Source organism: Histoplasma capsulatum, genomic scaffold (genome assembly GCF_000149585.1).
Source record: "Histoplasma capsulatum NAm1 scaffold_2 genomic scaffold, whole genome shotgun sequence".
NCBI classification, from domain to species: Eukaryota; Fungi; Ascomycota; class Eurotiomycetes; order Onygenales; family Ajellomycetaceae; genus Histoplasma; species Histoplasma mississippiense.
The window spans coordinates 101695-128741 of NW_001813981.1; the positions used below are offsets into that span (position 1 = coordinate 101695).

Below are 27047 nucleotides of genomic sequence, written 5' to 3' on the forward strand. Positions count from 1 at the left end.
CCGCCCCCCCCCCCCCCTCCTCCCTATGGACTTCTCCTATCGGCTTTGGTCAATTTCTGACAGTGTTCTCGCAGATTTGACTCTTGATCCGGCCCTTCAGAAATACTATGGTATGGCTTCATTTCCTTCTTATTGGATATCCTCCCTATGAGATACCTCTTACTTATCCTACTGACTCGAGTAGACCTGAATGTCAACCGATATAAATACTTCCGCTGGACCCCGCGGACAGTCTGGATTTCATTTTGCTATATGGCGCTCGTGCCTGGAGTTTTGGCTTACGTCGGGTACAAAACTGATGTAAGTGTGCAGAGTCCCTCCTCAATTGGCAGTCAATTGCACCTTCTCCATCGTTCTGGCACGTGTTTTGAAGCGAGTGGATTGAACCAAAGCTGATCTGGATCGATAACTTTCACAACTTCTAGGGAAAGCTCGAATTCAGAGGCAAGAGAAGAGGGGATACGATAGTGGAGTGATACAAGTTGTTTCTGTAACTAGGTGGGATGCAAAATGGATTGTCAGGGAGAGAAACTCGACTACTCCTATTGACAAATCGGTTGCTGGTATATTTCCTCTTACCTCTTCATGGAGCAGGAATATTTGCCCTCCCATAATTGGGAGAACCCTAGTTTTTGGCCATATTTTAAGCTACAAATGTATATCAAAACCAAACTGGATGGGTTAATGTCATGAGGATATCTGTATTCGTCAACCTTCATCTATTCTGTAAACTGTGGCGTCCATAGGAGTGGAAATACAAACAGTAGTTAAAGTAGAACAAAAAAAAAAAAAAAAAAAGACATCTCAAATTCGCAAACAAATAGAGAGGAATCAACAACAACAAAGAAAGGATGGAAAATGTGAAAGTCCATTTACATAGGGTTAAAACGACGATTCGGTGTTTCCCTTCTCGAAGACGACGAAACTCAACGGAGGTGAGTTCTAACCACGTAGCAAATTGAATATCAAATTCAATACGGCTTTCCACGATTCTTTGCATGGCCCCGAGCGAAGCCACGCCCTCCTACTTCGGGGATCCTCTCCCCTCTTCTCCATTCCCCCGGAGGAACTCCAGCTGGGCCAGTTGGGGGGAATCCTCCACTACGCAGCGATCCACCGGCCCTTGACTTGCCAAACGCAGTTTCCCTTAAGGAAGACGGCCCATTTCCAAATGCCCTCATCCCTCCGCCAATTGCCGAACTTCCCGTTACTACCCTGTTCATGATAGCGGGTGCAGTAGAGCCATCGGCCAAAGGAGGGAGAACTGCACAATCGACATAGTCACCAATCACGAAGCGGAAATCTTGTAAGCATTTATCCGCTTCCTCGCCTTGAAGCTTCAATGCCCCGTTTACTGGAAGAGTCTTTTCCCGTCTTTCTGCAACCGGACTTTGTCCGACAATGACACTGCCCATATCTCGACTCAGATACCTCCCCAACCCCTCACCCACAATTCCCTGATTTCTTGTATCTGGGTATATGAGCCGGAAGCTCAAGCGGGTTCCAATAGCAGGATCTGGAAGAATCGAAGGAAGACATGACGTTAAAAGCTGAGCAAGTTCGCGTAGAGAACAAGACGGCCAGGTGTAAATTTGAAGGTGCGGAGGCAGCGTAGGAGGGTGGTTGGTTGTGGTTGCGTTTCGTGTGGATGGAGGGAAAGGGATCGGGAAATCCGAGAGATTATGGAAGGAATGTTGTTTATAAAACAGCTTCAGATGAAACGGTGTTGTTGTCTGGCGGTCAATCTTAGGAGGCGCATCAGACTTATCGTCCAACATCGTGGCGGTGGAGAGTGCACATGTGTTGTATGCGCGAGGTTGAGTGGGGTGGACAATGTCGCTGTACGAGTGTACGACGAATTTCACCAACGAGGTGTAGATTTCCACAAATTCAACCCCTCTTACGAACGATCCGAGCGATGGTGATAGTAGAAACGGTGATGGAGAATGGATGCTGCGGCACCAGGTATCGAGCTTCTTCGGTAGGGTGGCTCAAGTGGCGCTAAATAAGTCAGGGGAAGAAGCTTACAAGTCTGGAATCTCGGCACAATTTCTTCTCTCCTCACCCACCAGAAAGTGAACAACAAACGTTCACTGATATAACCTGTTGTTTGCGTTGCAATCACTTTATCTCGTATTACCTCTGCGTTATCCAGATTTCGACCACTAACTCGCCATGGATTTCGCCTCGCTAATGGCAAAGGAAATTTCCAAGGCAAAGGCGCCCGAAATTTCCACAGCCACTTCCGACTCTAAGAAGCCATATGTGAAGCGATCAGACACCGAGGCGGCCAGGTTGGCAGCATACCATGCGGAGCAAGAGGAACTGCGCAAAGAACGCGAGCAACGTGCGGAGCGGAAACGTAAGTTTGAGCAGGAACAGTCCGAACGCAATCGGGCAAGGGACGAGAAGAGAAGACAGCTGGCAGAGGAATCAAGGCGAAAAAAAGAAGCCGAAGCAGTGGCTAAAGAGAGAGAAAGGAGGAAGAGACTTGGTCTTCCCGATATTCTTGCGGGAAGGCCAAATGACTCGACGCAGGGTTCTCCCCTGGTCGACGATGAAGAAGACCTCGGTGAGGATGAGGTGATTGACAAGCTGAGGGCTGCGGGAGAGCCAGCGATACTCTTTGGAGAAAGCCATAGGGGTCGTGTAAAGCGGTATCGACGGCTTTTGCAGCGATCCCTAACCCCACAGCAACAAATGCTTGAAAGGCCAATCGCGACAACCCTTGTTCTTGTCCCCGAAACTGAAATGAGAGTCCCCCCTAAGTTGCCCACAGATGAGGAAGGTCGTAGATTTCTCTTCCGACAACTGGCATCTTACTTTACAATGATCTTCAAGGAATGGGAAATCGCATTGTCGAAGAGAGATGACGATGTAAAAAACAGCTACCAAGGGAAACAGGCTTATAATGCCATGGTGCAGTCCAGGGAGAATATTCGCCCCTTGTTTAGGAGGTTTGAGAATGGTGATTTAGAAGAGAGTATACTTGAGCCAGTGGTGGAGATTGTACGAAGCGCGCAGGACAGACGTTATGTTGACGCGAACGACGGCTATCTCCGACTTAGTATTGGAAAAGCGTAAGTGAAACGCATTTTTCTCGATTTTCCAATTTTACAACTTCCTAAATGTTGATAGACCCATACTATTCGAGTTGCCTTTGCTGACTTGATTGTTTTAGTGCCTGGCCAATCGGAGTTACTATGGTTGGTATCCATGAAAGGTCTGCGCGAGAGAAGCTTCATCAAAGCGATAAGAGCCAAGCGCACATTATGAGCGACGAAATTACACGGAAATTCCTACAGAGTATTAAGAGATGCCTGACGTTTGCTCAGGTCCGCTGGCCTCCAGATGACCAGCTTCAGCTCATGGGCTGATGCTATGCTATTTAATTCTCGACACGGGGATGACTTTTATTTTTCATAAGCCAGGCGTCTATAATGCTCAGGTAGATATCTATCTTTAATAAAAATACAGACCGGAATATCATCGGCAACGACAAACAGTCTAACCGGTAAAAAATGAAAATAGGTATTCCCACCAACCTTTGAGTGGATTTGCAATCGAATCGGAGCGGACGTACGTTTCCTGCCCTGTGTCAAGATTCCTCTCTAATTCGTTCTCGATCTTTATGGTGGCATGACTATGCTCCAGTATACCGTTTATAAATGCGCTTTTGGGGTCGAAGTCCTTGCTTCTTTGAGTTCTAGAACCAAGCTTTTCTTCAACAGATCCACTCTTTTTATTGAGTTCTGCTTCGATGAGCTTTCCAGCAGCGTAAATACAACCACCGCAAGCGAATCTGATCAACGAATCGCCAGTCAAACTTCCAACTACAAATATATCTTTCGTGACTTGTAAACCATGCAAGGCCCGAGCGCGCATTGTCTTTCTAGAAACCCATGCGTTTGTTGTCATGTCGTTGCCGAAAATTTCAGCTCGTAGTCGTTTGCTCAGGTACTTCAAACTACTCCTTCGGCCAACCATATATGCTAGTCCACTTACTTCGCGAGAAAGTGTTATCCCATCCTCTCGACGGAATGTGACTAGGGCGCTTCCATTGTCCAACAGAACATCCGTGATAACAGCGTTGGGACTACCTTCGTAGTTAACCTGCCAATTTCTACTGTCGAGGAAGGGGTTCGAAAGTCCACGTGCCTGCCTTGGGCGCCTTGCCCCGTTCTTCTGAGTTAATTGGGCGGATGCTTGTTTCATAAGACGATAAATAGCAGCATATTCGGGGTATTCTTGCTGGTGGCAACTCTTCAGAGGCGACGGATTGGTTTCAAGTTCCCATTTGAAAATGTGGATTATCTGTTGGTCTGGATGAGAAGAAATAATGACATCGGCTGCGGAAAATCCAGACCCAATGACTAAGAGAGGGGCACGTCGCGGTTGCGTCGATGTCAGCGGTGGTAATTTTAACAATGGCAACAACAGAGGTCTCGGAGGAATACGTTCGGTGAAAACCCCCGATGCCAAGATCAGCTTCTTGCAGGTTATATTATGTGAGCCGATATAGAAACCATTCTCAGTGCGATCAACCCTGCTGACCTCCTGGTTGCATAGAATTGATTTGGATATCCCAACAGATGTGGGATAAGCTGCGAGATATTCCGCCAACGCTTCTCTTGATGGTCTTGTGTACGGCGGCAAAGGAGAGTCGTGGACATGTCGATGGTGCTCAGCGAAACTGTATCCAGGGAGTGAGAGCATACCAGCGTAACTCAATGTTTGGATGTTTGGGGTTGTCCCTTCGGGGCACTCCGCCCATTGGCCTCCCGGCTGATTTGCATGCCCAAGAACAAGATGCGAAGCGGCCATTTCTGGCATATAGCGCCACTGGACGCTCGATTCTGTTCCATCATCGTCGTCTCCATTTGGACGAATCAAAGCATCAAGAAGAGCGTTGACTGGAAGAGCTTGGGTGGAATACGGGAATCGAGATGCACCGAAATGGCTTGTCAAATGGTCAATGTCTAGGTGGAGCAGCTGCGGGTTGTGCTTTAGCTTTGAATGGAGTAACGGATCCGGATGGGGCTTCTCCGGGTTGTAAAATGGAATATGGCCGTGGAGGATATATGACAGTATCATGGCCGAGGGTCCATTTCCTGCATCGAGTCATGGAGTAAATTTATATCGATTAGTGGTATTTTAGACATGCGCGGGGAACGTGAGGAGCGAGGAGAATAAAATGCCCACCTACCAACGATGACGGTATCAACTGACTTGGGAACATTCAGTGTTTCTGCCATGGACGGCTACTGGGTCATGCGGCATTATGTGGAGGGGTAGTGGTTGATGATGCAGCTCAACGCCTCGCAAGAGATATCAACAGCAACTCCCACCTACCACCCCACTGTCCTTCGCATCGGGAGTGCAAGTAAGAGCATATAAACAGCGGCTTATTCTATAATAGGCGAAAGTGAGTTGCGAAATGGCATTCCAAACGATCAGTCAAATATAAAGACGAAGGTGGACGGTGGGGCGGAATGAAATTTTTTTTGAAATGTAGAGAGCGACAACCAAACTATCTACGCCGTTACAAAAAACACTGAGAACCCCATTTTCTTATTTTTTTTTTTTTTTTTTTTTTTTTTTTTTTTTTTTTTTTTTTTTTTTTTTAAATTAGTTAACTGATGAGCAATTGAGGGGGCTGACAAATCGGAACCGCTGCCGAGGTTGTTCAAATGAATCTTTGCTGGTCTGGAGACGGTTATTCTGATGTCATTGAGCCATCCATGATTGTGGGGGAACCACGGATATATGGCATAAGATTGGGAAAATACGCAATGATCAAAAGACTACGGTGTATACTCTCACACCATCTCATTCCATCCTGTCCCAATTAGCAGGTGTACACACGGACTATTTTTCCACGACTTCGTACGAGCGCTTGTCCCGTTGTTTTCCGGGCCGACCGCTTTCTTGACAGTCGAGGGTACACACCCTTGCCAGGGCTACATGCAATACTGAGTACATGTACGGAGTACGTGATATATGTGAATCATGCATATATATATCTCTCTTGAGGAGGATTGATCCTTTTGGCGTGGTTGGTAAAGTCCTCCTATATGTGCATATAATATATATATGTATATCTATAGTCAAGATTTCATGTTTTACAGATGATTGGCTGAGAAGATATTTGAGGTGGCTGGAAGCTTGAATCATGCCGAAAGTTTTTCCGGCCGAAAAGATGAACCAATGTTCAGGCGTGCGCGAGAAATTCAGCATGACATATACGGCCACCGGTATCTAGAATGCTCATATTCCTTCCCCTTAAGTCATGATTTAGTTACTGTCGCAACCCTGTAACGCTGTTAGACGTGGGTGGGGATTTGACGTTGTCGCATCGAGTTGGTGACGGCAATAGGCCTGTGCCCATCGGGTGTTGGCATCCTAATCTAAAGACCATGTACCATCTTGCCAAATCGATTTATTTCTATGCTACGAGTAAAGAGGGTATGTCTTGCCCACGATATCATACTTCAACTACCTCCACCCCTTAGATCCCCCATGTAACCAATTTGCCATCGCCAATACCCAAAATCACTATTGACTTCGCAACAATATAGAATACTCCGTCCTGCTCCTTGGTCTGGATAATGCAGGCAAAACCACTTTGCTAAACCAGATAAAAGCTCTCTTCCTCCCCACAGACCCAAACAACACCGCGACGCAGCCCCTCCCTGGCAAAACCGTCCCAACCGTCGGCCAAAATGTCGCAACTATTCCGCTTCCAGACATGTACTTGAAAATATGGGATATAGGAGGACAGATATCAATGCGTGGCCTCTGGCAAAGCTACTATTCGAGCTGTCATGCCATTATTTTTGTGGTCGATAGTGCAGATGTAGGCGAAGACGCGGACGTTTCGCGCCTTGCTCAGAGTGGACATAAAGGAGGGCCAAATGCGCCATCGAACGCCAAGGGACTTTCAGGTGCTATTACCGAACCCATGAACGCCATAGATCCCCAGGGTGAATTTGGGAGATTGGATGAGTGTCGCCAGGTCCTTGAGTCCGTATTGCAGCATGCGGAGACGATCGGTGTGCCCATCCTTGTGCTCGCGAATAAGCAGGATAGAGAAGATTGCGTGGAGGTAGTGAGGATCAAGGAAGGTTTTGTGAGAAAGGTGTTTGAGGGTGAGGAAGGGGGTGGTGTGCGAGATAGTCGAGTGTTGCCCGTCAGTGCGCTGATGGGGAGCGGGGTGAGGGAAGCAGTGGAATGGGTTCGCAGCAGGGTGAAATGGAACAAGGAAAGCAGACCTCCTGTGATGAGATAAAAAATAGATAGCCGTGATATTCTACCCGTTTCCCATTGGAATATAGCCATATACCCAATTTTTATCTGGTTTTACCGGGTGTGCGTTAATTCAACCGCGTTGGCATTCACCAATAGGTTTTGTGCTGCTGATCCTGGAAAAAAAATTGTTATAAAATTAGTGCTAGGTGCTCCTCTAATTGAATTGTGTACATCATTCCTTGCTCCCAGAATGCATTCAAAACCACTCAAGATTCCTCTTCAGTAAAAGTAACCTTCTCTGCCTTAGCTAAGAAAAGCCTTCTTGACAATATTGCAAGTAGTCGTGGGCGCTTACCATTCCTGAAGCCGCCACACCAAAAACGTTGTTTGAATCCTAACGCCGGCGCTCGAAAAGTGGAGTTTAGGCGTTCAGAAACGAATAGTTTCGTATAGATCCAATCCTGGAATACCACCAAATAGACGCTGGATCCCAAAATGAGTAGGCTAGCCACGATTTCGGTGTGTAGGGATGTGCATCAGGCTAGCTTCGAAAATGTGAGTATTTTCATGCGGCCATACCAACTGAATTAGTATATCACACTCGGTCGTGTGGTGCTGCGCTTCGATTCTCGGTGATTAGAGGAATCGACTTCATGGGACTCCCTGCTTCCTACAGTCGGTTTCCTTGGCCAGCTTCTCGCAATATCAATGCTGCTACGGGGGAACCATATTTCAAGGAAAACATAGAGCAAGAAGTCTATGACAACGCAAAGACAAAACAATTTCCCAGCCCATATGCCACAGCCGTAGTAGCGTTTTAGTCGATCGATGAGAGCGAAGCTATTGATGCGGCCCCTGGTTGCAGTCCAACCTTGTCCAGGAAAGTAGCCGTAAAACTCTTCTTCGCTTATGGCACCACATATTCCATTGTAAACACGCTCTGTTCGTCGGGCGACATCCGTCCACGAATACATCATGCGTACTTGTTCATGAAACTTGTCAGTGCAGACTCTGTTCGAGCGAAGGGCTGCAATTGCCTTGCCGGTCGCCTGAACAAGATCATCTTCCTCAGGTTTTGCAAATGTTGTCATGTGCTGTGGCAAGACTTCTGGAATGCCCCCGACACGGGTACAAACGACGTATAGTCCACAACTAGCGGCTTCTACAATCACCGTTCCGAATGCTTCAGTCAAACTCGGATGAAGATAGATATGTCCCCGCACCATCACATTGCGGACTTCCTCATGTCGAACCGCTCCGAGGAATTCCACTTTGTCTTGTAGAACTTTACGTTCTAGCATTTGCTCTAGGTCAATAGCCTTGGGCCCTGAGCCTGCAATAATGAAGCGTACATTCGGGTGAGAAGCTAAGATTCTTGGTATCGCCGCAATTAGGAGATCTGTTCCCTTGTTATAAAAAAGTCGTGATATAACAACAATTGTGATAATATCATCCGGGCCCAACAAGGCACGTGGCACAGGCGTTTTGTTATTTTCATCGGCGCTGTACGACAAGGGGCGAAAATTCTCGGCCACAACGGCGTTAGGAATAACTGACACCATCAGAGGATCGAGAGAAGCGCGAAGGACTGTGTTCTCCTTGCTACATAATGGCAATCAGCACAGTCGTGACTTCTGACTCGCCCCCAAAGCTATTTAAAGCTTACCAGGTATGGCTGACGCAAATAACATGGTCAACATCACTCAGGGTAAATTTCAGGAGTTTGTTCGTAAGGATTGAACCCGCGTCTGCGAAACCAAACAGCGAGTGATCTGTAAAAACTGTGCGCAAACCCATAGTGCGCGCATGTAGAATGGCTTCATGGCAAAAACTGCTCAGACTTTGATGTCCGTGCACAATCGCAATCTGTTCGCGTATTATTATGTTACGAAAAATGGGGAAGAAGGAGAAGACCGTAGGCATAGTCGATTCGCGGTAAATGACAAAAAATGGCACATAATAGACCTTGAGTCCATTACTGAGATATCGCACTCCGGTCCGGCCCTTATAGGCATGAGTGACGATGATAACTTTATGGCCCCTATCTATTAATTTCTATAGTGCAAGTTAACACCTCGCCACGAGAGAGCATTTTTAAGCTGTACTGACGGATGAAAGTTGGTATATGTGACTTTCCACTCCTCCTAGACATTGTTAGCCATGCGTTGCATGTTCCCAATATAAATATCCACTCATAAAACGTACCAGGTTGGGGGAAAAAAAAGTCACTAATCATACTGAGACTGTTAATTACTTCGTCCTTGGGGGGTTTATGGGGATATTGGGAAGTGAATAGCTTACGCAATATTATACGGCATTTTGACGACGATAGTATTCTCCCCCGCAATGTGTTTAGGACACTCATAGTTTCCAGAGTATTCCCCTAGTTTACAAAAATTGACGATGAATGAAACGAAGATGATGCGTTGGAGGCGGTGAGCTTTTTTCTGCCAATTTCAAGAAAGTTCCAATCTCAGGTGTCTTTCAGCAAATCTTCATCAAGCATGACCCGATATTATGGCTGCCTCATTTCACCTTAGATACATTCCTCCAAGGGACGATTCCGCACCTAGCCATTCCAAAACCTTGGCGTCTCCGGCTGCGTTTGAAAAGCGGAAGAGAAAACATGACCCCGCCTACGATGCGCCAATTCCGCCATCCATTCCATCCAAGAAGGCCAGGAAGCATGAAAGGGACGAAAATCCGGAGGCTTCTGGCGCGGACCCACAATCTCACCTGGCAGCAGCTAGACGGCAGGACACATATTCGCATTCCTATTCGAAAGCAGAAAGTAATATTTCGCCCGCAGCGGAGGGGCAAGAACATGTTCAGATTAATTCACTCATGGGAGGGCAGGAAAACAAGGACCTTAAACAAGGCAACCATAGAGCGTCAACGCCTTACAGCGCACCTAAAGTGTCTACGGATTTAAGTCATAGGTCGGAGCTGTCAGGGAAGTTGGATCGGAAAGATGATGATGTATGGACTAAAATTGCTCCAGAAAAACATGCCGGGGTCTTGTCAAAATTCGAGAAGTCGACATTAAAGTCGACATCAGCAGCTCCCAAGAAAAGCCAATCAAACATGATCGGTGACAGAGGCACTGAAAACATAACTCCCCATGGGCTTGAACCACTCCCACAGCCTGCCTCTTCGCCACTCGATATCGAGTCGCCGACATACTCGACGCTTCCTGCTTGGCTTACTCAACCTTTCGCTGCCGCCACCCTGTCCGAACGAAATTTCTCAAACCTAGGAGTGAACAAAACCCTTGTTTCCGTTCTTGAGAGGCGCGGATATACTGAAGCCTTTCCCATCCAGGCAGCCGTTTTAGAATTACTTGGTACCGGTAAACATAGGCATTCGGGGGATCTTTGTATATCGGCTACCACAGGTTCCGGGAAAACTCTGGCATACGCTCTCCCGCTGGTAGCGGGTATTGAACACTCATCCTATCCTAGATTGCGAGGACTGGTTGTTGTGCCTACACGAGAGCTCGTTTGGCAAGCTCGAGAAGCTTGCGAACTCTGTGCTACCGGGACGGGCCTCAGGATAGGAACAGCTGTCGGTACGGCATCGCTAAACGAAGAACAGGCGTCCCTCATTAAACACGAACAATTCTACTCTCCCAGAACTGATCAAATAAAGAACATTCAGCAGATGAGCGCTGATGCCTGGACGTCGTTCAACATTCAGGAGTATATTTCCGAAGCCGAGAACTCTCCTTCGGCGTTTCCCAACCATGTTGCAATCCCGTCACCCAGCGTTGACATCTTAATATGTACTCCAGGCCGACTTGTTCAGCATATCAAGTCTACTAAAGGATTCACATTGGGACATTTAGAGTGGTTAGTGATTGATGAAGCCGACCGCCTACTGAACGAAAGTTTTCAAGAATGGGTCGAGGTTGTGATCCCAGCTTTAGACAGAAACAGAATCGATGTCAATGCTAAAAGTGGGGGGGTTTTGCAGGAGCTGGGATGGAAGACATGCAAACCTAGACTTCAAAAGATAATCCTCAGCGCGACCATGACAAGAGATATCTCGAAACTTCAGGCTTTGCGATTGAGAAATCCCAAACTTGTAGTTTCCGATGATCCTAGAATTAGTAACGTTGCAAAGATCACTTCAGAAGCGCATGGAGATATCATCAAAAAGGATGACCATAAATTTAGTCTACCTTCAACCTTGCGTGAAATGTTTGTTCCAGTCGGTGATGCTGCAGAGAAGCCACTTTATCTCCTTACTCTTTTACTTTCACATTTTAAGCTGGGTGGGGCCAATTCTGCGAGCCTTCCGCGATCTCGTTCTCATTCGATCACATCGGACTCAAATTCCACCAGCTCAGCTTCAAAGGCACTGGAGGATAGTTTGCTTGATGCGTCGTCAACAGCATCACATAATCCCTCTGATACCGATTCGTCAGAACAATCAGCAGCCGACGTCCACAACTTTAAACCAATGGCGGCATCTGCGTCCGTGTCTTCTGTGTTGATCTTTGCCAGGTCTTCCGAATCAGCATCAAGACTAGCTCGTCTTCTCTCACTCATGCACCCGCCATTTGCCAACCGTATCGGAACCCTGACAAAGTCCAACAAGTCCAGTACCTCGCGGAAAACACTATCTGCATTCCGCAACGGCAAATTATCAATTGTCATCGCTACTGACCGTGCATCTCGTGGTTTGGATCTTCCTTCTCTCACACATGTCGTGAGTTATGACATTCCCACCAGCCTAACATCATATATTCATCGCGTCGGCCGAACAGCTCGTGCTGGCCGATCAGGGTCGGCCTGGACACTGGTTGCCCATAGTGAAGGGAGGTGGTTTGCCAACGAGGTCGTAAAATGCGGTAAATATGGCGTTTCGAGAGTCGGCACTGTCGAAAGAGTCATCGTCAAACTTGATGAAAAAAATTCCCATCTTAAAAAGAAATATTCGGACGCATTGGGTCTGTTACAAATAGAGGTAAAGGGGACTCAAGCCAAGCACAGGTAGCCGGGGAAAACTGGGTTTTGATAACCTTTGTGCTGCCGGTACATGTATATTTAATCGTACGATTTTTAAGTTGTCTGAACATTTTTCATGCCGAGCCCATTGTAATTATTCATGTTCGTACTTATGTCCAGGGTAGTTGCTAGCACTTAATCGGTGTTTTAATATTCTGGTTCGCTGGCCTACATAATATGCCGAACAGAGCATATCCCTTTATTTGGTGCGAAACGGATATGTACCTAGGTACGTGGAATAACGTACTTCACCACTTTCCCGGCCATGCCACCTTCTTGGTCACTGTACCGCCACATGCCCGACTGCGAATAGCCGCTAGACTAGTCCTCATTTGTGGCGTCTAAGCTCTCCTCTTAACGCGCGTCTACCCCTGAACAGCACAGGTATACAGATCTGTATATGCTGAGGTATTCCCCCGAAATCCTGAGGTGCTCCAGTGGTCAGCTAGATTGTTTCCTAGATATACTCAATATTATTGTTTCTCCTCCCTACGCTATAGCTCGTCACATTATTTACTAGGCCTACGCCCTCACAATTATGATTAAATTGATATGTTTTAGATAAATATGAATCTTAGACTACAAGAATTCAACAACTCCAGTTCTAGCAGCAATGTTAGATAGATTGTAATCTTGCAATGATGTATATATAGTCAGAGTATCATATAGTTCATATATCAGTAGATAATCTAGCTATCAGCAGTGACAGAATCATCTCTCCTACAGATTTCAGAAGTCTGTTGCTGTATTTGAACACTAGTTGTTTGGCATGTAATGCAATGTTATCACTAAGCTTTTTAAATATTAGCAGCTCCTGGGCGTGTATAATATCAATCCCTATCATGAGACAACCCAATAAAGACAATTATAACAAGTTCCACAAATCTACGCCTTGGGTGAGTTAATAGATATATATATATATATATATATACATTGCGAGATGATCTGAGACTGCTAGAATCATGGAACTCATTTATAACGTCAAGTTCAGAAGAGTTTATGAAACTGAAGTTTTGAAATATTAAACAAAACTATCACCAGGGGCCTTGAATATATGTTCGTGTGACACTATTTCTATCAATGTGAAAGTCAGTACTCATTCTGGGAATATTTTGCTCTTTAGCATTGAGTGTTGACCGAGCAGAGTGATCCATAGGCAGTGAGCCGAATACCTTCTGATAATTTCGCATAAATTAGCACAAGCGGACGACACTACGCTAAATAGAATTAAACGTTTTTTGAATCACCAACTGAAAGTGTATTACAAGAGTATATGTTCGATGATGTTGCAAGGAACATATAAGAACAAATACATGTACGAAGATCTCAATTAGTTTGAACTAGTCGTATTAATATTGTGTGGGATAAATATTCGGAGTCAAGGATAGAACTGCAACTTGCGGGACGTTTCATTATCCCAGCACCCAAAGTTAGTTCAAAGGATAAGGTGGACATGTATCTGGGATTGGCGTATATTCGGCATAGCTTTCAAGGAATTTGAGGATGCTCCAGAGAAAACAGTGAAGTTGGAATTTGGAGGTCTGCATCGAAAGGGTTTCCCGTGCCCAACAACCTGGGGGAGAAGAACCAAGTAGAAGTTAAAGCGTATGGGGATCAACTGAGAGGAATCCAAAGGAGTCAAGATAAAACATTAAGGTATATAGTTTACTATCGTAAGAACCCGCAAAGGCTGAGATGCGAATTAAAGAGCAATTAACTTTCCTTCGAACATAACTATGTATCCAGGATATATACTTGCCAAAACGAAAAGTAAACAGCAACAGACATAATAAAATACTTCTTGCATGGGAGATTTAGTCTTAAAGCAATACAATTACTATTGCAAGAGCCGCAGCAGCACTTATATAGTACTGAGATGAAGGAACAAGGATAGAATTTGCGGTACCGGGGAAACCAATCGGGGGAGAATCGGTAGGGCTCCCTCCAGTTTGACCGGAGTCAGTTGGTGGCGTTTCACCTCCACTTCTGCTTGATTGTGTAGGGCTATTCGATACCGAAGGGCTTTCACCTGGTCCACCTGTGGTGGGAGTTGGAGTGATCTCAACCCCAGTCTTAGTCGGTGGAGCGGTTGTCGAAGCACCGTCGGTTGGGCTGGCGGTTTTGGAAGAATCACTTGATGGAAGTGTATTGGGTGCTTCGGTAGGGGTTACTGGAGTTTGTATGGGAGTTTCGGAGGGAGATCCTGGCGGAGATTCCGTGGGGGTGGTTGGGGGTGGATTCATTGTTAAGGTCGAGGGTCCACCAGTAGTACTTTGTGCTGGAGGCGGGGATGTTTCACCTGGCGGTGTTTCACAAAAATCCAATATCGACCTAAAATTAGGAGCATTCTCCCGTAAGGCTTCCTTAGGATTGCCTATCCTTGCTTGGATTGCAATGCATCGATGGCATTCATTTAAGAAAGCCATGAATGCCGAATTGCCAACACAGAGTTCCGCTGTAAGTCCATGACGTTCCGCCTCCAAGCCGGCATAATCGCAGGAGGCATAGCACTGACTAGGCAATTGATCGGGAAGTTGTCTTTGATGCAGAGTTGAATATTTCGTTGGGTATCTGGTCGGATATCTTGTCGGATAGTCTGTCAGATAGTCTGTCGGATAGTCTGTCGGATAGTCTGTCGGATAGTCTGTCGGATAGTCTGTCGGATAGTCTGTCGGATAGTCTGTCGGATAGTCTGTCGGATAGTCTGTCGGATAGACTGTTGGGGAGTCTGTCGGATAGACTGTTGGGGAGTCTGTCGGGTATCGCGTCGGAGATCGAGTAGGATACTGCGTTGGATAGTGTGTCGGGTAGTGTGTCGGAGATCGAGTAGTGTAGGACGTGGGATATGGCTTCCCCGGTGTCGAATCCCTGAACTTGAAGATATCATAATCCAGTCCAAATATTCGAGGATTAAGGTTGTAATAGTGTGATGAGGCAATAAATTTGTCCAGTGTTGAATTCGACGGATCCCAGTGTTGGTAAGGTTCGAGGGGAGGGGGAGAGTGGCATTCCTCTGGGCTACAGTAAAATTCGGGTGAAGGAAGCCCAACCTCGAAGTTGCAGTCTCCATCGGCTTCGCTGCGGTTTGGGATACATAACTTGCCTGGGGGGCAGCCCCATAAATAATCGGAGGGAACGGAAGCGGCAGGCGTAAAGGTGGGGTTAACAGTACGGGATGGGCAGAGAGAAACAGCATAAGAAGCAGTCATTGTCACCGTATCTGTAGTGCAGCTGTCTGGAAGAGTTACAGTTTCGGTTTCGCCTGGAGCAGTTGTGGTGGTCACAATTGTAGATCCAGGAAGCGTTCTAGTTGATCCAGGCATGGTGGTGACAGTAGTCTCGGTTGTTGTTGTAGGTATGGTAGTCACTGTAGTTTCAGTTGTAGTTGTGGAAACGGTGGTGGTGTGCTCCTTGGTCTCAGTGACAGTTACAGTAACCGGATAAGGTGAGGGACAGGTTGGTGGATGATGATCCTTCACACAACAAATTAATTCAATCCTGCAAAGTCATATTGGACGACAACAAAGTGAATATATCCTTACATTGCACCATGAGATAAGTATAGCTGCGTCAATGTCTATCAAAGCGGGAGGGCCCGACTTCCCGCGAGAAGGCTCGCCCCCTATATTGAGTCCTACCTTGACCCCAACGCCATCATTCTGGGCCTTGCTTGGTAGTACACACACGGAGAGCAAGGCCAAAGAAAGCAAGAGCAATGTCATGATGAGGACCTATCGGGAGCGCCTAAGTACGAAATAAAAGTTTGACGGGCGACCCGTCTGTTGCCCGCGAGAGGAAAAACAGCGGAACGGGCAGAGACAAAAGTATTTTATACAAATTGACAGAATCCAAAAAAAAATGGAGGACGTCGGGTCAGAAGAGCAGACGTTGTAGTATTCTTATGCTTTCATCGGTGAGAAGAATAGGGAAGAATGAACTTGCCGTTACTTGAATGAACGAGACCAAAAGGTCACGAAGTGGAAACAACATGGGCAGGAAAGAGGAAGGGTTACTTTTTTGAATAACAAATTTGAGGCGCATCGTCTGACAACCGCACAGCTCCCAGACGAGTTGAGCCAGAGCAAGGCTCAGAGGCGATAATCCGTAGTCTCCAAGGCGGCTAAGTTTCCAAAGCTTAAGCAATAGGATGATCCCCTCCCGTACCCTGGCCAAGCTTTGAACGGATAAGCCAGGTTTTCGCCGTCATGTTGACAAAGCATAATAATAGTGTCTGGTTGTGCAGCACGGACGTTTAAAAATGACAAGCTTGTCAGACGCGATAACTGCCCTGTCGAGAATGGCCACTTGTCAATGATGGTAGGAACTGCTGCCAAAAAGGAAATGTGACACAGAACGCGAATAAATGCGACTTTAATGACGGATGTAACCATGAATATACACACAGGGGGTACCGCACAAGATGCAGGACATAGTACGAGGAACATAATTTTAGTCTAGTTAGACAATCAGGAAGGGAAGTTATTGGAAAGCATGTATTGAGCAAAACGGATGAGCTGCAACCAGAGGTGCGTCTTTATTTTAGTTGCAGCGTGGCGTACCAAAGATGGACGTGGCGACGAACAGATGGGATGTTCCCCAACTCCCGCTCAGAAGCTGAAAACGCATATCATTTTGTCCTTACCCCACCAAAGCTAAACATCTCACTCGAATCAAATCCCGCGGGTCCAAGGCTACAACCGATGGATGAGGCGGAAGGCCAAGGAAGAGTTGAGGCTGAAAAATTGCGCTCGAAAGCCAGTCACATATACGGAGTAACCCTTCCTGTGATGGTTGAACGTTCATTGCTCATACAGGTCGATCTGAAAGTCCCTCGTCGAGAACAGCCCGTTCGCGACGCGGGGAATAGCCGTAAATCTAGCCACATAGTCCAGATTTCTTCAGCCTTGCATCGATTCTCCGTGGCCGAAGGAGCTGGTTAACCACTGGCGAGTTGACATTGTGCGCTCCGAGCTGGGTTGTCCTAGGACATAATCCATGGATTCATTTTGATTTGGAGACTTAAGTTGATGCTCTTCTGGTATATGATGATGACTATGACCGTCCTCAACAAAAGGCAGAATCTCTCTGGGCCGCATTGCTGTAGTCAGAGGAATGCCAAACAATGGTGATCGTATCTCAACCATCCGCATTGATACAGGCTGCTGGCCATTTACGAGGAGAAAGCAAGGAAGGATAAGAATTTAAGCAGGCGACTGCGTACTCTGCAGTACAGTGTACGTACCGATTTGTAGACAGGGGCAGAGACAATGGACAGGTGGACGGGGATGGAGATGGATGGACGTTGGAGCCGAGCGGATATAGGTAACTAAGTTACGGCAGTCTATAGTGACAAATGTGACAAATGGGTTTTTTATACTAGTGTTACAATGTACACACACCTATCATCTTCAATATATTTCATCACTGTGATAAGATAGCACTATAATCACTAGATTATTTATAGTGAAAAGTCAACATAACCATTTGTTAAATGGTTGTGCTCATACTCCGTAGTGATGCATATACCCATGGGTGTGGTGGTGTGGCCCGGCCCACAGCGGGCGTGGCCACTGAATCCACCACCAGTAGTTACACTGCGGCCGCCAGCCGCAGCATAGTGGGGAACCACATCACTAGATAGGTAGGTATCATCACTAGATATCATCACTAGATATCGCGAGATATCATTGCTATTTTTATCATTGCTAGATATCATCACAAAGGTATCATCATTAATATCTTGTGGTGATATCTAGCGATAGTATCTAGCGATAGTATCTAGCGATAGTATCTAGCGATAGTATCTAGCGATAGTATCTAGCGATAATATCTAGCGATAATATCTAGCGATAATATCTAGCGATAGTATCTAGCGATAGTATCTAGCGATAATATCTAGCGATAATATCTAATGATGATATCTCGCGATAATATCTAGCAATAATATCTAGCAATGATATCTCGCGATGATATCTAGTGATAATATCTGATAATGATATCTAGCGATGATATCTACAATGACATAAATTCACTGTTTTAAAATGTACTTAGAGAATTCAAAATGCATTGCTTTCTAGTATAAATTTCTATCAATGAGTGTCTGTAAGTGGAATTAAGTAATTACAGTGGAAAACATCAAAAAAAACCCCATTTGACACATTTGTCACTAATAGGCTGCCGTAGTTGTTGCGGCCCGAGAACGGAGACTAACTCGGCAAGACCTTCGATATCCAACCATTATTGACCATTCTTGCTTCGAAAGACAGATACATCCACGGATGCATCGTCGGAATGGTCCGATTCGGGCTTAGCCGTTTGTTTAGGGACTTGCTGTGCTGCAATCTACTCCTCTTTCGGGGACGGTCCAAGCATATCCCCCTCCCGCCCAACCTATCATCTGCAGGTGTGTTGTCAACTTCACATAAGCCGCAGGCCAGCCACCTTGACCACGCCCAAGTCTCGTCTGTCCTCCTCACACCTCAATAGCCTTCGCATCTGCCTGCTGTCCCGTGCCCCTGCCACCGTAACCTTGGAAGTCACAAAGTCGCTTTTTTTTCTCGGGATCGAAATATCCCTTCCAAATTTCGAAACTGGTGGGCCCAACAAATAGCCGTCACTCTGCGGTAAGGAATGCTACCCGGTATCCCTTTCGTTTGGAGAGCTACGACCACCCGATACTTCCAGCATTCTGCCACTGGCGACGGCATTCAAAGCATTGTATCAGCAAAGCGCCCGACGGGGATCCAGAGACGCAACCTCTGGCTATGTGAGCGAGCGTTTCCTGATGCCTCCTGTTCAGTCGTCAGTCTCCCAAAAATAAATCCTTGGGTCGTCGATAAGCGCATTTCCCGTTCAGATGGAACCCGCATTCGTCGCCTTGCAGCCATTAATTACCACCAGGATTACTTTCTTTGTCTGCGGGGGTAAATTTGTGGAAATTAAGCCCATGTACTGTAATCTGTACATCGATGCGGGAACTCTATACTCTATACTCCGTAGAACACGCACTATCCTGTCTGTGTGAATTACCCTGCGTTATTGGACGTGAACTAGGGCAATCGCTGGGATCGGCGAGCCGTCGGTGATTTATTCAATTGGAGCAAACAGTTGTTCGCCTATATTGGATGGTAATACTGAAGGTAGATACATCACTCTTAAACCGACGACAGTGAACATTGTTGACCAGCAGGCACTTTGGAGAAGAGAAGGGTGTCAACAGCACTAATGACACTACCATCTCTCTGAGAACTAGGTAGGAACAAATGTATTTTCAATTGACGAGGTCACATTAACAGGTTTCCAAAAAATTGCATGGGCCACATGTACGGAGTACCGACCACGCACTCTAGTTGAAAGGAATCTGGTCCAAATGCGATCGATACCTTAGCTCCTAGCTTTTCCTACCCTCCATTGATTTATTTTTATTCTTTTTTCTTGTTCTTTATTTATTTCATTATTTATTTATTTATTTATTTATTTATTTATTTTTTTGAGAGAGAGAGAGCCCTGAAATTTAGAATGTACTATTGACGAGCCGCCACTTCTTCCGTTGCGCTGTGGCTATCACACCAGCTTTTTTTGCCCATGTATTGTACAGCTCAAATCTCCATATGCATTTGCCCCACGTTTCCAGAACACGAGTAACGGGTAAATCTGTGAGAAGAAACTATCCGCCTAAACGGACGCCTACTCTTTTATGTCCACTGCTGTTTCCGCCCCATTTCTAGCTTCGACTTCGTCTCATCACACTTGTGATAGTGAAGGGCGTAGGGCGATATTGAACACCCAGACTTTACTAGAAAACGGGTCTGAAACATTTGAGTCTATTTCGTTCTACATGCCCAAGAGTTTACCGACAATTTGACCTCTCAATATATGGTCATCGCCGATACTCCTGTTCGTCAGGATTCATCCTTGTGGATGAGCTATGAGAAATATTGCTTTGGCCAGCCTTTGACCTTTTCTCGATACCCTTTTTTTCACCTTAGACTTTGATTCACAATATATCCATGGCGCTGCTGTGGATAATCGCGGGAGCTGCTTTGGCTTCGCTCCTGAAGGATGCCGCTCCGCAAGAAATCCAAGTTGAGGTTAATAGGACCATCGTGTCTTGGTCTTCGTTAAGAGGTAAGTTTGAGGTTAAAATGTCTACATAACCCTAGGAACACTGTTTTAGCTCCCTGATACTCGACATTCGTCTTTGATTTTGTTTTTCAAGTCCTCCGTTAATACCTGACTTAGCGAATATAATCCGTGATACCATTTACGTCGATGGAGGACGAATGTGTTGGCAACGGTATTTAGTACCTATCAACCGTGGAAGGCTTTCTTTTTGATGCTGACTTGAGCTTTTCTTTGAAGGGGATACTCGGATAATACTTACGGACAGTTCGAATCAACCAGTGATTCCTTACCCGATCTGTTTCCTATCCTCAATCCAGTTCTAACCTCAATGTAGATCTTGCAGAGGGCTTCGTTTTCACGCTTAATTTATCTGTCCCATTTGACACAACCAAAGCCCAATGGACAAAGTTGTTCGGCAATTTGTCGGTTACTACGGGGGCTGTCAACAATATTGCCCCGACCTTCTTTTCTGGGACGATGTTCGCAAATGATTTCAAATTCTATTTATATGGGTACAGCTCACGCTTCGGGTTAGAAAAGATTTCGGTAGCTAACTGAAACAGCGGCCTCATTCTTCTCACCGATACAAATAGTCCCCCCCCTCCAAACAAAGTACTAGCATATGAACGAGACCAGTATGGCCCTGCTCGGGTCTTGTGGCGACCCGGTTTTCTTTTCGAGGATACTAACAACGACGTCACGCGTTATATTACTCACGGTGCGGGGGTCTCCGTGCCGAGTGAGAACAAGGGCTTTTATTTCAGTGGGAAACGTGGAGCGAATTGGGGAGAAATAAAATTTCCCGCTCCGGCTGCGAATGTCACTTCAGATAAGTTAATTTCGCTTGATATGGCTCAAATGAGATCTCCTGAATGGTCAAATGCCAGTTTTCCAGACTTTATCCCTGGCCGTGCTGCTGGAGAGTTGGTATGGATTCCCGTTTCTACATCAGGGGCACTCGTTGCGATAGGCGGAGTTCCGTACCCTCAAGACATCTCCGATACTCCTGCTGATGCCATCATGCGTGACATAACGGAAAATGTAAGCTCAATACAAGTTTACACCCGCAGTTAGTTCATATCCCGCCGGGCACACCCTAACTTAATACTTCTCATAGAATCGAACGGGACCAGAGCTCATGCGCAGCGTGCCTGTATATAATATTGATAAGCGGAAGTGGTAGGTATAGCTTACTATTAGCTTTTATCCGTATCTCCATCTCCATTCATTGCTCATTATATTTTGTTTTTAGGTATTTGCAAAACACGACAGGAGACTATCCACCAGCCTTGGCCCACTTTTGTTCCGTTGTGGCTGCGGCGAAGGACGGTAGTTCATACAACATTTATATTTACGGAGGCTATAGTGGTAGTGAGTCTGCAGACTATCCTTACGACAATGCATACATTCTTTCGGTCCCGTCCTTCGAATGGATCAGCGTCTATGATGGGGATAGGAAATTGGGTCGCCGCTCTCACAAATGCATTAAACCATACCCTGATAAAATGTTTGTTCTTGGTGGCCAATCGCGAAGTGAGATCGATCGTATAGATTTCATCCGTGTTTTCAATCTCAATACTTTGAGATTCCAAAATACATACCACCCAGAAGAATGGGGTGAGTATGAAGTACCAGACTTGGTGACGGCGAGGATTGGTGGAGAGTAAGTCCTGTATGAACAGTGGTTGCTGTTTTGGATAAATGCTGATTTTGTCGACAGTGCCAAGGGTGGTGCTACCACCTTAGAGCCTGTGTCATGGGGCCATGACGATTTACGAGACTTATTTGGAACAAAGTATACAAAACCCATAAAAACGTATTATCCTTACCCTCTGTATAATTCTTCTGCACCAACGACTACAAAATCCCCTCAAGACAACAGCAAGGGTGGTGGGAATGTCAGCGGGCTTCCAAAATGGGTGGCTCCAGTGTTGGGCGTTGTTTTGGGCCTGATATTCATAACGGGTCTGGCAGTTCTCTGGCTTCTGTGGCGCAGACGACGGGACAGGACGTATGCAAGCAGCGAAGGGGTTACCAATGATAATAGGAAACGGATTTTGGGGTGGATGTACGGAATGGGCTTGCCGACCCAGAAAACCAATATGACCACTGCTTCTACTGAGATTGGAATTAACGACAAACATACGTCCGCCGCCGCCTTTTCGGAAGTGGGTGATTCGGTGACAACTCCGGCTCCACTTTCGGGAGTGGTGTATTCAGATCCTAAGGCGCAAGAGGCTGGTGGGGCCCAGGTACATGAAATGCAAGGTATGTATAGAAATTTTCCACTCTTCTTCGTCGAGAATTGCTTATATTCATCTCTTACCCTCTAGCCGGGCATGTCCCTGCACCTCTTGAACTACCAACGGAATACAATGTTGTTCCTACCACAGCCCGCGCCCGAGGAGTTAGTGACGCTTCGACTTTCAGAAGTCCAGTTTCTCCGGAGCCGCCATCACCGCAACCGAACCCAAATTTCCCACCCTCGCAGCCGACTCATGGCCGAAATAACTCGTCCCTCTCGAGTGCTGCATTCAATCTTTCCATCAGCAATGCGCGAATATCCGAGGAACAAAGTTCACAAAGACGTGGATATGTATCTGGGTTTACTGAGGACCTCCCAAGCCCGGAGCCTGACTCAACGGACCACACGAGCAGGCTCTAACAACGATATGTCGCCAACCACGTCTACGTCTTGTGAAATTTTCCGCGTCAATTTTCAATGTTCCATGGCCAACTTATATATCCTTGCATGTGATGAATGTCATTTCATATTCTACTTTTGTTTCTCCTTCTTATTGTTCCAAATAAATCTTTCTAGGATTATAGACTAGGTTTGACTACCTCTTCTCGAAATCATGTTTCGGAAATGTTGTATTTTTGTGACACCCATGCCCATTTAACCTAATTTCTAGTTATTTGATCTCTATATCTTATATCAATTATATTCTAAAACTTACACCAATGTCAACATTTGAAACTTGAAACTTTGTTCTGTGGGGATCTTCTCCTAACCAGATAGTTCAATTCAATACAAGATAATCCTTTTATACTCCTTTTATACATCCTCTGAAAACATGTTTTCACAATTGAAAATACAAAGACAAATACTGATTTTCTTATTAGCTTTCGGTTTTACATCATTTTGCTTTTGTTTCTTCAAAATGAAAGGGTGGTTTTGAGACCTGGATAGTTCTCAAAAACTGGACTCTGGAACTGGGAAAGGTATTTGTTACTCTTCCTACAGAGAAATTAATATGAAATAAAATCCAAATTCCTATATACAGTTTATACCAGAGCAAAATGGTGTGCTAAGGAGTGAGGGGACAAATCAGATCTAAAGAGTAGCATGTGCAGAAAACAACATGTATACCATCAGTAGACAAAAAAAGGTATATCTTTTCAAATTCTAGCAAGGAAAGGGGATTCCAAGTCTCCACCACGGCCACCCACACGAGCCCATTGGCTATTATGCTTCTTGCTTAAAATATGTTCAATGGTGACCTGCCCGACTTCTGTTGCAGGGTTAGAACCCACCCCTGAAAACCCGACGATCTCGTTATCCGTCAACGGACCATTCGCCAACTCGTCCGCACGTTTATACACAGAAGAAACAGCAGTACTGCCCAGTCAGTCAGTCCTAGGTTGTGCTATAGAGCCACAGTCGTGTACGGTGCGAGTCGATTATTCGCTCAACCTTTGAGTTGCCAGACTATTTCTGTGCATTGGGCGAGCCCCAGTGGCACATAGATGCTGACCTTTGGAGACCAAGCCACCGGCAGTAGCTACGTAAATCACAGTTGATGAGCGAGGGCCGAGGTTCGATGTCAGCTTCGGAAGTTTGGCGAGAGTCAGTCAAGCAAATTGTTCTATCCCTAAGCTCCGATTTTGGCCCGCCATTCCGGGGGTTCTGGCCCTTGAGCCGAATGAGCCTTCGAACGATTGTGCAGGAGCCGGAGCTTAAATGGCTGGATAAACTAAAAGCGGGCAGAGGACTGGGAGACGACTAACAGCCGGAGCGGCAGAGCCCCGAATAAGGTGTAGGGCAAGTAACGTTTCTTGGTCTAGGATATTTTCTTGTGGTAATTATCATCGATGAGCATTCTATGTGGGCCCTGCAGACGGAAAGTTGGGGACGGAGGATCAATCTGCGGGCCGGGGTGTGGGGGAGTGAGCATAGTTATTGACTCCTTGTAAAACTACAGCTTCTCATCACTAATGATCATGGTGATGTACGATCATGAGTGCGGCAGAGTAGCCTATAAAAAGCTCCCCAGGCGACAGAAATGACAACAAGAGCGACACCGAGCCATTTTTGTTCATCTGGCATCTGGCGAGGAAGTAGAGGTTGTATACGGAGTAGTTACTCGTATCTACATAGTAAGGTCGAGAAAGGAGGTTTGATGGCTCCTCCGACTACCCTATCACGTGCCCCCCAACATATCCATTGGATCCATGGATTCTCCCAATACAAGTGCCAGCATGTCATTTTATCTTACTCAAAATATAGCATGCGTCTTCAGCCCTGGGGAAGAAGCCCATATATCATTGTTATGCTCCCTTCTAATGTCCTGCTGCCCGGCATAGGGTCAACCATGCATGGCCATGAACACGCCGGTGCGGGTCCCCTTATTCCACATGAGAAATTCGGCAAAAGATCCACGATGGGGTTAACAAACGGGGGTCCCAGTCTAGGTTGGAAAGCTCTCGCCATCCCCAAATCTACTGCGGAGTAAGTCGCATGCTACAATTCGCCAAGCTCTGGCCATGATCCCTTTCTCACCACCGTATTGGAAGTCCGCAAGAAGCTATAACGCTTCAATTCGATATCCCTTGGATGCGACTGAGAGTCGCATTTCTTTCTCCGGCTCAAGCATAATGAAGCATTTCACCACCAAGAAAGGCAGAAGTGTGCCCGCTCTCAAAAACGGTGTTTTGTCCGTCTGCCTGGCACGTTTGTGTTGTGATCTGAATCCCTTGGTGGTTTATCCACAGCACACAGCACACAGCACACAGCACAACAGCGCACATCGCACAAGACCACCCACGACCACACAATCCGCAGCAAGGCGATAGCTAGAGGAATCCCCCGCGCCATATCTTCGTTCCCGATCTTTTGCATTGCGCTGTGCGGTGCGGCGCGGCGCGTGGACATTTTGTTCCTTCGCGACTGCCGCTCCTCCAGTTGCAGACCCTTCCTTCCCCTCTGCCCCTTTCCTCTTTCCGCTGCTCGCAGACAAAGAGCAACAATAACAACAAATAAATCCTCCTCTATCATTTGCCCTTCTTCTTCTTCTTCTTCTTCTTCTTCCTCTCCACACGCTTGTCCTCTTTCTACCCGTCATTCTTCGTCATTCGTTTATCTCCCTAGAGCCAGGCAGCATCATCTGCCACCAGAGTTACAACTTGTATATCTTCTTCCTCACTCTCCCTATCTTACTGCCCGCCGCCAAGTTGGGAAGCTACTGTCATTCCCTGTTTGCTGCTCTTCTTGAGCCCCCTGGTTTTTCTTTCATCATACGCAAAGCAAGCAATCCCATTACTAGCCGGCACCCCATCTAGCAAAACCCACGGGCACGCTGTTTGGTGGCCCCCCCAGGTCCGGCTCGTCGTTTTTTTTTCGTTACTTTTACTAAACCATTGCTTCTGGTATCATATTTCTGTGTAGCTAGCATTCGCATTGATCGCTAACTGATCGCTATGGTTTCTCCGTTGACGTCTACCAATGTTGAAATATTGGAAAGTCCTTTGCCTCCGGCTCCCGACGCTAGTACTGTTCTAACCCCGTTACAATGGAAAACGCTTCTGGCCCTGGCAGATACTGTTATCCCCTCCATCAGACCAAGAAGCGCCGCCGTGTGTCCGGGTGCTTGTACGATCAGTGATGCTGAGTTTGCACTTGCAACTCATACCCTTCAGTCCGTTCAGAATGACTTTGCGCACTCCGACATCGCCGTTCAATTTCTCGCCGAAAATGCTTCTTCTGTCCCCGAATTCAAAGAGAGCATGTGTCGTGTGCTCGGTCAACAACTCCCAGATGAGGCGAGGCGAGGTATCAGCGTCATCCTCAACGCCCTCAATAGTCGTCCTGTGGCTCTCGCCTTGACTGGATACGCAGCCCCTATCCAGTGTCAGCCTTATCCTGTTCGCGAAGCAATTTTTCGAGGCTGGGCTACTTCAGTTCTTCCACCCATCCGCAGCTTATACCGTTCGCTGATTGCACTCTTCCACAAAGCATGGGTCCCCTTAAGCCCAACCCTCCCCGCTATTATCGGCTTCCCCAGGGTACCTGTCAATTTCACTCCTGTGGAAGGTTACCCCTACGAATTTATGCAATTCCCTCCTGGTGACAATACCGAAGCTATCATGACTGATGTAGTCATCATCGGTAGCGGTTGCGGTGCAGCTGTAGCGGCGAAAAACATTGCGGAAGCAGGCCACAATGTAATTGTGGTTGAAAAATCTTATTATTGGTCGGAGAAGCACTTCCCCATGACAATGAAGGAAGGAGCATTGAATTTGTTCGAAAATGGAGGCACCAGTATTTCTGATGATGGCTCGGTTGCCGTCATCTCGGGCTCGGTTTGGGGCGGTGGTGGAACCATTAACTGGTCAGCATCGCTACAGACCAAGAGCTACGTTCGTCAAGAATGGGCAAATAAGGGA

At 46.4% G+C, this 27047-nt stretch overlaps 12 protein-coding genes across 12 annotated transcripts in view; 8 read left to right on the plus strand and 4 right to left on the minus strand.

The window, feature by feature from the left end:
* Positions 1-252: 252 nt before the first annotated feature.
* Positions 253-476, plus strand: HCAG_02130 (predicted protein; the record flags this gene model as incomplete). The annotated part of the gene is made up of 2 exons (XM_001541909.1): positions 253-300; positions 426-476. 2 exons carry the CDS (start codon positions 253-255, stop codon positions 474-476), a joined length of 99 nt encoding a protein of 32 aa, XP_001541959.1.
* A 495-nt stretch (positions 477-971) lies between these two features.
* Positions 972-1778, minus strand: HCAG_02131 (conserved hypothetical protein; the record flags this gene model as incomplete). The annotated part of the gene is made up of 1 exon (XM_001541910.1): positions 972-1778. One exon carries the CDS (start codon positions 1776-1778, stop codon positions 972-974), a length of 807 nt encoding a protein of 268 aa, XP_001541960.1.
* A 397-nt stretch (positions 1779-2175) lies between these two features.
* Positions 2176-3377, plus strand: HCAG_02132 (conserved hypothetical protein; the record flags this gene model as incomplete). Its single annotated transcript, XM_001541911.1, has 2 exons — positions 2176-3080; positions 3182-3377. The coding sequence occupies 2 exons, from the start codon at positions 2176-2178 to the stop codon at positions 3375-3377; spliced, it is 1101 nt and encodes a 366-aa protein (XP_001541961.1).
* A 444-nt stretch (positions 3378-3821) lies between these two features.
* Positions 3822-5255, minus strand: HCAG_02133 (conserved hypothetical protein; the record flags this gene model as incomplete). Its single annotated transcript, XM_001541912.1, has 3 exons — positions 3822-3833; positions 4006-5111; positions 5207-5255. The coding sequence occupies 3 exons, from the start codon at positions 5253-5255 to the stop codon at positions 3822-3824; spliced, it is 1167 nt and encodes a 388-aa protein (XP_001541962.1).
* A 1161-nt stretch (positions 5256-6416) lies between these two features.
* Positions 6417-7288, plus strand: HCAG_02134 (predicted protein; the record flags this gene model as incomplete). Its single annotated transcript, XM_001541913.1, has 2 exons — positions 6417-6465; positions 6663-7288. The coding sequence occupies 2 exons, from the start codon at positions 6417-6419 to the stop codon at positions 7286-7288; spliced, it is 675 nt and encodes a 224-aa protein (XP_001541963.1).
* Positions 7289-7835: 547 nt separating this feature from the next.
* On the minus strand, positions 7836-9484 carry HCAG_02135 (phosphatidylinositol N-acetylglucosaminyltransferase GPI3 subunit; the record flags this gene model as incomplete). Its single annotated transcript, XM_001541914.1, has 4 exons — positions 7836-8850; positions 8915-9303; positions 9358-9392; positions 9454-9484. The coding sequence occupies 4 exons, from the start codon at positions 9482-9484 to the stop codon at positions 7836-7838; spliced, it is 1470 nt and encodes a 489-aa protein (XP_001541964.1).
* Positions 9485-9765: 281 nt separating this feature from the next.
* HCAG_02136 (predicted protein) lies at positions 9766-12246 on the plus strand (the record flags this gene model as incomplete). Its single annotated transcript, XM_001541915.1, has 1 exon — positions 9766-12246. The coding sequence occupies one exon, from the start codon at positions 9766-9768 to the stop codon at positions 12244-12246; it is 2481 nt and encodes an 826-aa protein (XP_001541965.1).
* A 1831-nt stretch (positions 12247-14077) lies between these two features.
* Positions 14078-15580, minus strand: HCAG_02137 (predicted protein; the record flags this gene model as incomplete). Its single annotated transcript, XM_001541916.1, has 1 exon — positions 14078-15580. The coding sequence occupies one exon, from the start codon at positions 15578-15580 to the stop codon at positions 14078-14080; it is 1503 nt and encodes a 500-aa protein (XP_001541966.1).
* Positions 15581-15830: 250 nt separating this feature from the next.
* On the plus strand, positions 15831-16604 carry HCAG_02138 (predicted protein; the record flags this gene model as incomplete). The annotated part of the gene is made up of 3 exons (XM_001541917.1): positions 15831-16005; positions 16317-16361; positions 16486-16604. 3 exons carry the CDS (start codon positions 15831-15833, stop codon positions 16602-16604), a joined length of 339 nt encoding a protein of 112 aa, XP_001541967.1.
* A 3662-nt stretch (positions 16605-20266) lies between these two features.
* Positions 20267-23046, plus strand: HCAG_02139 (predicted protein; the record flags this gene model as incomplete). The annotated part of the gene is made up of 7 exons (XM_001541918.1): positions 20267-20384; positions 20716-20893; positions 20975-21422; positions 21499-21560; positions 21634-22044; positions 22102-22649; positions 22715-23046. 7 exons carry the CDS (start codon positions 20267-20269, stop codon positions 23044-23046), a joined length of 2097 nt encoding a protein of 698 aa, XP_001541968.1.
* A 1930-nt stretch (positions 23047-24976) lies between these two features.
* Positions 24977-25461, plus strand: HCAG_02140 (predicted protein; the record flags this gene model as incomplete). The annotated part of the gene is made up of 2 exons (XM_001541919.1): positions 24977-25113; positions 25377-25461. The coding sequence occupies 2 exons, from the start codon at positions 24977-24979 to the stop codon at positions 25459-25461; spliced, it is 222 nt and encodes a 73-aa protein (XP_001541969.1).
* A 620-nt stretch (positions 25462-26081) lies between these two features.
* HCAG_02141 (conserved hypothetical protein) overlaps positions 26082-27047 on the plus strand; it is a gene marked incomplete at both ends in the record, with an annotated part of 2417 nt that continues 1451 nt past the window's right edge. Inside the window, one exon of the mRNA XM_001541920.1 lies at positions 26082-27020. Coding sequence (XP_001541970.1) covers positions 26082-27020 — 939 coding nt within the window. The remainder of the gene's footprint in view (positions 27021-27047) is intronic.